General features: G+C 34.6%; 1 protein-coding gene across 1 annotated transcript in view; it reads left to right on the top strand.

Moving 5' to 3' along the window:
- The window catches only part of ACBD6 (acyl-CoA binding domain containing 6), a 214,548-nt gene that overhangs the window by 71,513 nt on the left and 129,806 nt on the right, over window positions 1-13,229 (top strand). Inside the window, exon 5 of the mRNA XM_074222170.1 lies at window positions 3,115-3,220. Within this exon, the coding sequence (XP_074078271.1) occupies window positions 3,115-3,220 (106 nt within the window). The remainder of the gene's footprint in view (window positions 1-3,114; window positions 3,221-13,229) is intronic.

The raw sequence follows: 13,229 nt of genomic DNA, 5'->3' as shown, positions 1-13,229 counted from the left end.
GTTTTACAATAAAGCCACATCTATGGAGTCAATTAAAAAGCACAAATAACTTTATTTAAGTGATAATGATAAAATAGAAGAGGGAGACAGTTTTTGGACAAAGGATATTGTTTATGCATCAACTGCCCTTGAGCAGGATCCCTGCTCAGCTATTTTGACACCTCTGCATCTAGAATCCAAGATCTTTATTGTCTGACTAGGTGTCCCATGTTCATTTTTGTCCTTAATGGGGAATCCAAAGTCTAAAGAGTGCTGGCTGTCATTCAAGCACTTTGTAAAGGTTAAATAACTTAGGAAAAAATGGCTACTATCCAAATGCTAAGTAAGGGTTCTGCAATTTAAGGGATCACTATAACTTTTCACAGATGAAAGCCATCCTACTAGTGCCCCACCAACATCCAAAAATGTTCTTTTGTTGTCCTGATGCCATTTTCATAAATGAAAATTTTAGCTCATTATATATAAAGCAGTTCGGCTCTTGTTAGGCTAGAAGAGAAAATTAAGGGAAAAGGGTGTTAGCAGGTGAGTAGTAATATTTTTTGAGTTTGTATAGTGTGTGTTTTTATATATATATATATATGGAAAACTTGCTTTGGACTGAATTAATTTCAGTGAGTGAAAGTGAGGAAAAGAAGTAGGGGAGAGGGAGGTTACTAATACAAATTCCTTCTGACCCCTAACTGAAAACATTTCCCAAAACTCTATCCTGGGCTTCCTTTTTCTCTGTTGCCAACATCTTCTGCTTCTGTATGATTAATTATTTTTCTCTGAGCAGATAACTTTTAAATCTATATATCCAACTCCAATGTTTGTCCTCTTCTTAAATCACCAATTGTTTTTGGACAATTCAAATTGAATGTCCCCAACACATCTCAAACTCAGCCTGTCCACAATAGAATTCACCATCTTCCCCCCAAAACTCGCTCTTCTTCCTAACTTGCCTTGTTCTGTCTAAAGCACCTACATTTTTGCACTGTCTTCTGGACAACTGCTAGTTGTAGAGAAAGTGCTTGATCTGCATTGCCAGAGGACATTTGCTCATGACTTCAGTTTCTATACTGATGAAATTACAGCAACAAAATATGCCAGTCTGTATTTATGATCTGTTCGTCTTTCCTGTTAGAATATAAGCTCCTTGGGAGTAGGGAATTTTTTCATTCTTTGTGTTTGCATCCCTAGTTCGTGACACAGTACTTAATTTGTAGGAGCTCCTTAATGTTTAATTAATAACACATGTAAGCATTGCTAAATATATTTTTAAAAACAAATTTAAAGGGGAGACACTAGCATCTAGGGAAACTTTAGTAGGTAAAGCTTATGCTAAACTTTAAAGGAAATCAGGGATTCAAAAGGCAGAGATGAAGAAAAAGTGAATTTCAGATTGAGAAGAAAGAGGAAGCATGATTAATGCAAAAAACCTATATAGAGACTGGAAATGCTATGAGCAAGAGTACCATTTTGGGTAGACTGAGGATTCTATGAACAAAAATAATGTATTAGAAGGCTAGAAGAGTACTTTGGAACCAGATTGTGAAGCAAATATCAAAGGGGTTTTGTCTTACATTCTAGAATTAGTAGGGAGACATTGAAACTTCTTGGGCAGAGAGAGAGGGTCTGACTTACACTTTACAGATAATAATTTGTCAGCCAGGTGGAGGATGACTTTGAGTTTGAAAATAAAATCAACTTATGACTGTTGATAACTTGGAGAGTGTCTTACTTAGCAATTATGTTATTAACTAAAGAAAAACATGTTTGATAAGAAGCTATAAAAAATTTTTCAGCACATTGTGCTGAATGTATATTAAAGTTAAGTATATTAAATGTGCTTTTAAAGAGTGGAGCCGCTGAAAAAGTGGATATGAATTAAACTGGATAGGAGGGTAGAGATGAGTTACAGTGAAGTGAATATATGAGCTTGAACTTAAATTTTAATTGATAAGTTCCATCAAATAATACTTTATAAATGCCTAAAAGACAGCTTTTGTTAGCTTTTTAAAAAAAATAAATTAATTAAATTCAAAATCATTTACAAGTGTAAATGTGCCAGGCATTACTAGCCTCCTGATTTGACTCTAGTCCCACCTCCACCAACTTTTGCAATATGATAGCAACTTTGTCTACTTTCTGACATTGCTAAATCTCCCTCTGAAATTCTTATCAATTACTCCTCTCTCTTACTGCCCCTGCAGCCATGAAAACTACAGAGAGAATTTTTCCTACTTTTTCACCTCCCAACACTTAAACATTGTAATCTGTCTGGGAATGAATGGGAAGATAGCTAATTGAAGACATCTAGGTGGTGCAGTGGAGAGAGTACCAGGCCTAGTGTCAGGAAGACCTAAGTTCAAAACCAGCCTCAGACACTTACTAGTTGTATGATCCTGTGCAAGTCATTTAATGCAATTTACCTCAGTTCCTTATTTGTAAAATGAGATAAAGGAGGAAAAGCAAAATCATTTGAGTATCTTTGCCAAGAAAACTTCTAATGGGGTCACAGAGAGTTACACATGACTGAACAACTGCTTCAAGTTAGTGAGAAAAGAATTCTTAGTAAAAATACCCAAATAGCATTTTAATTCCATGAACCATCAAAGGTGCATACAAAGATAAAAAAAGGCAAAAAAAAATCATTCCTACCTTCAAGGAGCTTACATTCTACTTGATATTTCACTAGTTTTTTCCTATAAACCTCTGAGTTCTTTTGTCTTTTTTAACATAACAGTGTGTTAAGTCCCTTTAATATATGTTGTCCTGTTAATAAGTCTCTACTTGTCTTAAAAAGTATGTTAATCTTTAGTGTGAAAGCATAGAATCAGTGAATAAATATGTACTCTTTATAGGACTTTGTGTGACTTTAAAAAGACCAAGCATTAACCCAAATGCACATTAAAAAAGGTTTTTTCCCTTTTCCATAGTTTCATTTGACAGTATTATGATACCTCTTGTAGTAGTGTTTTGTCATATTATCTTAGAAAAACACCTTATTCATGCAAAATTTACTGTTCCATTGAAAACCTTGATTTATATGTTTACAACTTATATTTTATATATGTGTGGTTTTTATATGTTATTATATAATAAGAGAGCATCTACTTTTTCTACCCTAATTAGAGAAGAAGACAAAAACATATTTGATTACTGCAGGGAAAACAACATTGACCACATAACCAAAGCCATCAGATCAAAAAAAGTGGATGTGAACATGAAGGATGAAGAGGTATGAAAAAATATATCCTGTTTACTTTTCTTTTAGAATACTTGACTTTCTCCTTGCCCCTTTTGCAAATACTTACCAACTTCACCTCAAAGTAGAGTGTAACTTTTAAAAATGATTAAAACCAGAGAAGATAGTTCACACCAACAATTAGGAAATTTCTGATAAAATACTAACCACAACGATAATTGATAATGAATTTATTTCAATTCAACCATCATCTCTTAAGCACCCACTTTGAGTCAGGTTGCTGTGGTGGGAAGAGCACTGACATTGAGTCAAAGACCTTCAGAACAAATCCCAGCTCTGTCATCTACTGAAGTGAACCCTGAAGGTACCTAGAGATTCCATGAGATGAAGGTGATTAGGGAGGCAGTGCCAGAGCCAGTGCAGTAACACTCTGTAGAGAGGGAGGAGCCGGAGGACTGGTTTGAGGTTTTAGCTCCAAAGGTGAAATCAGCCTTTAGCTGGGACCAGACTATGAAAGAATATTGATCCTATAGGAAGTAGGAAGCTCCAAAAGCTTTTTGGGCTCAGGGAATTGTCAGATCATCTCTGCTTTAGGAATTATTGTTCAAAGTTAGGTAGAGAATGAATTAAAAAAAACAGCAGGTATTACAGTTATCTATTGGAGAAGTGGTGAGGGTTGAAACTAAGGGTTGAAAACCTTTTTTCTGCCAAGGATCCTCAATATTTGTAACTTCATTTGTGGGCCATGCAAAATTGTCAACTTAAAAATTAGCATGCTACATTTGGTCAACCATTTAATTCACCCCTACAAAGATTTATTAAATTTCAAGTCCCACTTACAATTATCATGACAGCACCAGACCAAATGATTTTGTGGCCTTATTTAGACCCCTGGTCTAAACTTAAAGTATTAACTGTTTGGGAAGAAGATAGCAGTTGTAAGAGATGTTGTTTAAGTAGAATTGTCAAGACTTGGCAATGAGTATGGGAACTGAATGAGAGAAAAAGTTAAGAATAATACCTCAATTGCAAACAGGGGTGACTGCAATGAAATACATGAGAACCTTTGGAGGACAAGTGACTTGAAGGGTAAAGGTGAGTTCTGTTATGGATTTGTTGAGTTTAGATAGGTTAGGGGCATCCTGAAATGATTGGACTGCCCAAAAAACAGCAAAGAGGTGGAAAGAGAACAAGAAAAGGTAATGGGAAATTTGTTGTGGTAAATAACTAATCAACCTCTAGATGACAGTGTCTTTTCTGCATGGGTTAGTCCATTAAATTTCTCGAGAAATTCCCTTCTGCTCTATTGATAGAGACAATCAGAATCTATAGGATTTTCGATGGAGAGATGGAAGGGACCTCAAAGGCCATGTAAAATGTATTAAAAGTATATGCTTGTATATTCCTGATGGGGAAACTGAAGTCTGGAGATGTTAAATAACTAGTGGTCAGAAATGTGACATGAACCTAGATCTCTGATTAGGGAGGAAAAATGTGAAGCATTGTTTGTTTTTCATTAAATACTTCAACATTAGTGTCTATTTTTCACTGGTGAAATTTTCAGTGAGATATAGTGACTTTAAAACATTACTGAAATACTACCAAAAGTAATTAGTATTACATATATATAGCAAAACCAAAACTAAAAAAGGTTTTGCTTGTTAGGTGATATGATTTCTGATTTTGAACTGTCAAGGAATTTCCATTTTCTTTCAAAGCCTAGTGGTAATGAAATTAAATTAGATATAACTTATTTGGAAATTATCTGTTTTACCTTGATTGGCAACTCTCACATGGGATTACCAAGAGCATGCCCTCTTAACCTTTGCCATATTGAGTCATATGATCATAACTACTTATTTGACAATGAAGAAATAGGTTTAAATAGGTTTATTTAGTGCAAAATTCCTTCACCATGAACAACTTACTGATGAAATAAAAATTCTTATGTTATTCACTTACTTTGCCATTATATTTCTTTATTTCATTTCATCATATATTGAACTATTTTTCATTATCCCCAATCTTACCCATCCGCCTATCTCCTAAAACATTGTGTTTTTCTGAACAGATGAAGTGCTTACACATTCATAGACTGAGACGCCTCGAATTCAGTTGGGTTCTTTCATAGCTCCAAGCAGATTTCTGTCCTCTCAGCCATGACAACTCAGGCTGGGGCTTTGAATGCTGATGGCAAGACATTTTATTATTAATCAACAATTCATATGAATTAATTTAGGAACATGGAGGAAAGGAGAACTTAAAATCAAGGTCAAAACATAACACTCTAAATGAAGTGCTTTGTTCATTTAAACATTCTAGCAATTGGTTCTCTGTAAAGGTGGTCAGCTTTGGTTTTTGACCTGAGGACTATAGCCTCAAAATTAAGTTGCAGAATTATCATTGTATTATTTCTAGTTATCCTTGTATCAGCTAATAGAATTGTATAAAAGCACATTTTTATATAGCAAAGATTATTTTGAAATTACGTAGTGTTTCATGTAGTTATTTAGTATTTGAATTAAAGTAGTAGCTATGTAATGTCTTTGGAAAGGTATGTGTATGATATTCTATTATTTAAAATTCTCAGTTCATTTACCTTCTGTTTAATATTTGTTTACTGGACAATTAAAATTGTTTTACTTCAGATCTGCTATGTAAACATAAAAACAATTGTTTTCAAGCTGTATTCTGTTTACACTTTTTTCTTTATGATGAACTATATTGGTAGTGCTATAATTGAAGTAAATACTCTGTTGTCATAGTTATGTTTGTATGTGATTATATATATATAATATAGCCATATATTTATGTTTATGTGCATATAGATACAGTCTTACATTTTGCATTATGTGCAAATAATTCATATAAAATGTTTTCCCTACATGCTTTCTATGTTTATTTAAATGTGATTAATTATCTTTTCCCCTACTGGCATCTTTTATTCAATTACATTGAAATTAATGCAAAAAATTCACTACTACTGTAGTAAGGAAAATATTTCAAATTTGAGGAAGTAAAATAGATTCCTCATAGAATAATAATTTAATCAACTTATACACACATATGTAGATATAAAATATAGCAGATAAATGAAGTAGTTCAAGAAGTTGTGCTTATCTCAAGTGCCTTACTGTTCAGCATTACAAAGCCATGATCTTTGCCTATATCGGTCTTTAATCTTAATATTATAAATTTTATTTCAAATTTTAAAATGCAGACATATTTTTAAGAAGTGCTAGAATTTGAGTTCAAAACCTGAAGGTGCAAACCTTCTCTTGGCTCATGTCTTCACCCCAGAAGCCCACAGCTTCAGTGTCAGGCCTGCTTCTTTGAAGTCTTCAGAACTTAAGACTGACTTCATGACTCCCTCCTAAGCCATAAGAATGTTTCCCATTTGGCTCAACTGCCAGCCAGGGGAAACAAACCGTATTTTGAAAGGCGGTATAAATGTCTTTTTGCCTTCTTTCATTATGGCCCTTCTGAAGGCAGTAAAGAGATGTGAAGCGCAAAAAGGTAATGATAGGTCATTATTGTTGTTCTTCTATTAAGTCCTATTCTTTGTGATTCTAAAGTCACACTTTATGGCGTTTTCTTGGCACTAGAGTGGTTTGCCATTTCCTTTTCCAGAGGAGGAAGACAAACAGGGTTAAATACCTGATTCCTACAGCTAGTGAGTCCCACCACAGCTAGTGAGTGCCTGAGGTTGGATTTAAGTCTTTCTGACTCCAGATCCAGTGCTCTTTTCATTGTATCACCTAATTTCCTCCTATATAGGCCATAAAGTAAAAGTTAGAAATGGAGAAATCTTGGGAGTGATGTTTGTTTGCTACTGTGCAGAGAAAGTGGAGATGAAGTCAGACGTTTCATTGTCGTTTCAGTGATCTCATTGGTCCCATTTTCAGGCCATTCTAGCTGAACGGAGGGGGGGTGGCTGCTGGAGCTGAGCCTGCAACCCACCTGGAGCTCCTAATGTTAAGCTGCTGCTGCAGCTATAGCATGAAGAGGAGGAAGAGAAGGATTTGCTGGGCTGTGGCTGAGCTTCATTCAGGTTTCTTCCTTCTAGTTCAGCTGATGAGTATACAAAGTTCCATAAGAACCTCTCTTCAAGGATGGGGAGGAAATAGCACTGTCTGTCCAGCAGTACAATTTTATAATAAAAAAAAATATTGTCCTCTCTCCCACATCAACAATCACATTAGGGAAAACAAAATTAAACAAAATTCCCAGATTGTGTCTAAACAGATATGTCTTAGTCTGCACTCTGAGTCCTTCTTCTCCCTATCAAGAGATGAAAACATGTTTAATCATGAGTCCTCTGAAATTGTGGTTGGGAATTTCATTAAACTGAATTCCTAAATATTTTAGAGTTTGTTTTTATAATAATATTGCTATTATTTGAATTATTTTCCTGATTCTGTCCACTTTATTCTGCATTAGTTTCATACAAGTTTTCCTAGGTTTCTGTGAAGCCATCCTCTTCATCATTTTTTGTGGCACAAAAATATTCTATCATTTATATATCATAGTTTGTTCAGCCAAACTCCACTTGATAGAGGTAGACATCCCCCTTAGTTTCCAGTTCTTTGCTACCCAAAACGAGTTGCAATAAATATTTTTGCACATCCTTAGAAGTAATTTCTCCCCTTGGGGACCAGTCTTCTCTTATGATACTCACCTTCTAGAGTTGTGAACTGATCCAGCCTTTCTGGCAAACAATTTGGAATTATGCCCAAAGAACAATAAAACTGCATACTCTTTGATCTGACAATACCACTACTGAGTCTGTATCCTGAAGAAATCATGAAAAAGACTAAAAATCCCACATGTACAAAAATATTCACAGCAGCTCTTTTTTTTGTAGTGGCAAAGAATTGGAAATTGAGATACCCATCAATTGGGGAATGGCTGAACAAATTGTGGCATGTTTATGTGATGGAACCCCATTGTTCCATAAAAAATGAGGGATGGAATTTCAGAAAAACCTGGAAAGAATTGCATGAATTGATGCTGAGTGAGATGAGCAGAACCAGAACCTTATACACATAAACAACGACATGAGGTGATGATCAACCTTAATGGACTTGTTCAATGTAGCATTCCAATTTTAAGACTTGTGGAAAAATACTATCTGTATCCAGAGAAGGCACTGTGGAATTTAAATAAAGATCAAAGCTTGCTATCTTCAATTTTTAAATTCAATTACATATTATGCCATTTTTTTCCTCTCTAATACTTTTTTTTCCTTCAGTTTGGATTTGATTCTTCTCTCACAACATGATCGATACAGATCTATGTTTAGCATGGTTATAAATGTAGAGCCTATATTAGATTTCTTTCTCTCAGGGAAAGGGGGGGGGAGAGGGAGGGAGGGAAAGAAAAACTGTAAAATGCGAAACCTTTCCAAAAAAAATGATTGGTAAAAACTTGCTTTACTTACTTTCCAAACTTTTTCATCCCTCCTCAGACCTTCCACCCTCTTGCCTTATATTTCATTAGAGCCATTTATTTCAGAGTTCCCTCTTCTCCCCACCTTTTTTTTTTCTTTTTTTGCTTTTTTGTAAAGCAATGGGGTTACGTAACTTGCCCAAGGCCACACAGCTAGGTAATTATTAAGTGTCTGAGGCTGGATTTGAACTCAGGTCCTCCCGACTCCATGGTCAGTGCTCTATCCACTGCACCACCTAACTGCCCCATTCCCCACCCTCTTATCTCACATCAACCAGATACGTTTTTTTATTCTCTCCTCCTTTACACCTGTCTCAGAAAAAGAAGTGACCTTTCTTTTCAAAACAAACCCCTTTATATGTATGTGACCTCATACTAGTCTTCTCCAGTAGATTGTTCCTTCTGTCATCCCTACTAGTCTTCAATCACTTTTTGTCTACTGATTGTTTCCCTACTGCCTACAAACATATCCATGTTTTCCCCGTCCTCAAAAATCCCTTACTTGATCCACCCATCTTACTAATTCTTACCCTTTTGTGTCTAAGTTCCTTGAAAGGGAAATATACAATTAGTACCTCTATTTCTTTTCCTCCCTTAAAAATTTTTTTTTATTTATGTCTTTTGTTTTTCACATCACTAGATTTTCTCTCAGCCTGCCTCTGCTTCTCTCTTTTTTGTTTTGTTTTTGTTTTTTGCAAGGCAATAGGTTTAAGTGACTTGCCCAAGGTCACAGAGCTAAGTAATTATTAAGTATCTGAGATCAGATTTGAATTTAGGTCATCCTGACTCCAGGGCTGGTGCTTAATCCTCTGTGCCATCTAGCTGCCTCCAAATAATATTTTTAAAAGGAAAAAAAAAAAGAGGAAGAAGAGAAAAAAAATCAGCAAAACCAATTAATTTATAGAAAATATATGCAAGATATCACACTTGTAAATCTACTTTAAAAGAAATGGTATAGAAATTTCTTCTCATTTCTTTATTCTTTTTAATTTTTTAACATTCACTTTTGACAGTTTTGAATTGTTTTGTTGTTGTAAACTATGTTTTGTTTCTTTGTTTTGTTCACCTTGGTTTATTAAGCATTTGATTTTGTATATCTTTCCAAGATTCTCTGTATCTATCATATTTATCTTTTCTTATAGCACAACAGTATTAGGCCCAGCATTCCTACCTATCTTCATTGTTTCCCTTGATATTCTAAGTTGTTTGCTTCTCCAAATGAATCCATATTATTTTTCAAGTTCTATTAAATATCTCTGACAGTTTGATGTAGCATTAAAACAGTAACTAGCTTTTGTGTATTATCATTTTTATTATATTGGCACAGATGAACCATAAGCACTAAGTATTTCTCTAGCCATTTAAACTGGATTTATTTATTTATTTGATACTTCAGGATCACCATCTTCTTGATGCTCTATTTTTTTCTAGGTTTATACAGTACTTGCCTCTCTTGGTTCTCCTCCTATTTGTCTGACTATTCCTCAGTCTCCTTTGCTCAGTCTCTATCTAGGTTGTATCTGATAACCATGGGTAATCTCCCACCAAGACTGTTCTGTTCTGGGTATTTTTCCCCTTCTCCCTGTATATTGTTTTGCTAGGTCATGATTTCTCAAAATTTTGGGTTTCAGAATCTCTTTACATGCCTTAAAATTATTGAAGACTCTAGAGAGTTTTTGTTTATGTGGGTTATAGCTATTGATACTTACAAAATTATTAGAAATAAAAAGTATATTTATAAATATTAATTTATTAAAGTAACAGTAAATCATCACATGTTTACATGTTTTCTGTGAAAAGGAGCTATTTTCTAAAACAAAACAAATGTAGTGGAAACAGTAGCATTGTTTTTACTTTTTTCAAATTTTTTCTATATCTAGCTTAATAGAGGATGACCAGATTCCCATATTTACTTCTATATCTAATCTGTTTCAATATGTTATTTTGTTTGCAGTGTATGAAGAAAATTCAGACACACACAAATATGATTTTGGAAAAGGGAGGAATATTTTACTAACCTTTTCAAAAAGTTGTGGATATTTTTTGATACTATACAAGAATTTAAGAAATCAAACATTAAAAATTAGTTGTAATGTGGAATTTCAAATCATCGGAATTTTTGTTACTTTTATATTCACTGATCTGTCTTGCACTTTAAATGGATCTATTATCTATGCATGATTGTATGCAGTTGTACATCGGTCATTTGGAAATTATTGGTTCATCAGATTATTTTATATTACCACCAATTTCATCAGAAGAATATTAAGTATCCCTAAACTGGCTAGCTCATGGCAGAAGACACAAGTCTAACCAATTCTAACTTTCAAAAGCTTGACTTTTATCATTGGCAACAAAGAATCAATTGTTTTCCTTGAAGTTCTTTGCCACCCAAAGAACTTAAAGCAAACAGTAACAATTTGCAGTATATAACTATATATAACGTATAACAAATAAATAACAAACAATAGCAAAATTCAGGTTATTTGTTGGAAAATATCTGCCAGATATCTAAGTCTGAATAACTATAAATTTGTCAGTCATTCTTTCACATAAATATGGTGTTCATGAAAAGAATTGCTTTTCAAGCTTGCTGCTCAGTCACACAAATGCTTCTCCTCAAAACAACCATTGTACTCTGTATGCAGAAAAGTGCTTTATGCAAACTTTCCATCTCATCACACAGACTATTAAAAAGGCGTGAACTGAAGGGTGAGATTTAATAAAAATTAGTAATTTTTATTGTTTCATCAAGTATATTCTTAAGCAGAACTGACTTTTTTTTCTTATAAGCCATAAGTATGTGATAGTGAGACATTGAATGCCAACTACTGCAGTTTGATTGCTACTACCTTCTGGCTGGGACATCAACAGTATTTTGAAAGTACTGTTCCTTTTGGACTATCAATTGTCCTGGATAAACCATGAGATTGATTTTATACATACATACGTACATATATATATATATATATATATGCATATATATATCTAATGTATAATCTATCTGTGTAAATATGTTATTTGAATATTTCAACATCACTTGCGTTTGTCGCCAGTCATTTATATAAAAGTTCTTCTTCAGTGATTAAGTGGTGCTGATGCTAGATACCTAGAAGCAAAATGACATATACAGCAATGCTGGTAGATGTGCCCATTTATGAGGCAGAAGTACAGTTCTACAGATATTAACTCCATTTTTGTTCATAGATAATTTTTTAATTCTCGTCTTTTTAAAATTCAGCTGTACATTTAAAAAAAAATTTTAAATTGAGTTTTACAATTTTTCCCCCAATCTTGCTTCCCTACCCCCCCCCACTAAAGGCAGTCTTACAATCTTTACATTGTTTCATGGTATACATTGATTAAAATTGATTGTTTCATGGTATACATTGATTAAAATTGAATGTGTTGAGAGAGAAATCATATCCTTAGGGGAAAAATAATATAAGAGCAAAATTACATAACATACTTTTTAAAAAAAAATTAAAGGTAATAGCCTTTGGTCTTTGTTCAAACTCCACAATTCGATTCTTTCTTTGGATACAGATGGTATTCTCTATCTCAGATACCCTAAAATTGTCCCTGATTGTTGCACTTATGAAATGAGCAAGTCCATTAAGGTTGATCATCAACCCCATGTTGCTCTTAGGTTTTACAATGTTCTGGTTCTGCTCATCTCGCTCAACATCAGTTCATGCAAATCCTCCCAGACTTCTCTGAATTCCCATCCCTCCTGAACAGTAGTGTTCCATAACATACATACACTACAGTTTGTTCAGCCATTCTCCAATTGATGGACATTCACTCAATTCTCAATTCTTTGCCACCACAAACAAAGCTGCTATGAATATTTTTGAACAAGTGACGTTTTTACCCTTTTTTTTTCCATGATCTCTTCAGGGTATATACCCAAGTAGTGGTATAGCTGGGTCAAAGGATATGTACATTTTTATTGCCTTTTGGGCATAATTCCAGATTGCTCTCCAGAAAGATTGGATGAGTTCACAGCTCCACCAACAATGTGTTATCAGCTGTACACTTTTGAGAGAGATTGAAAAAGACAAATAATGTATTAGTAGTATTATGAAAATAGTTTTTATATTTTGGACTCCAGGGACAGTGTTCCTAGACTGGACTCAGAACCACTATGCCATGGACTAAATTTACTCTTTCCATGCAAATGATCCTCCAGTTGTTTGCCCAGCCCTGCCCTCATTTCTGGCTACCTCATCTTCTTGAGGAAGCCCTTCCCAGCTCTTCTGGAGTGTTCCTCTCTTCATCATTTCCTATTTGTCCCATATGGAGCTTATTTGTGTAGGCTGACTTCTTGCCTCCTCCTTCAGAATGTGAGCTCCCTGAGGGCAGGGGCTGTCTTTTGCCTCTTTTTGTATGCCAGCTCTAAGCATTTACTTAGCATGTGGTAGGTGCTTAATAAATGTTCATTGATTATAAGCCCATCACCAACTGCTTGTTGGACATTCAGAATGAATGTTCTCCCCCAGCCCAGCCCTCTTCTTAACTTCCTTGTCCTGTTGTTACCCTGACCTTCACTCCTGTCCTCAACTCCTCACTTTTCTATCCCCTGAGTTGGCTA

The sequence above is a fragment of the Macrotis lagotis genome, chromosome 2 (genome assembly GCF_037893015.1).
Source record: "Macrotis lagotis isolate mMagLag1 chromosome 2, bilby.v1.9.chrom.fasta, whole genome shotgun sequence".
In the NCBI taxonomy this organism is placed as follows: domain Eukaryota; kingdom Metazoa; phylum Chordata; class Mammalia; order Peramelemorphia; family Peramelidae; genus Macrotis; species Macrotis lagotis.
Note: the sequence above shows the minus strand (reverse complement) of the source record. Positions and strands in the feature narration are given on the sequence as shown.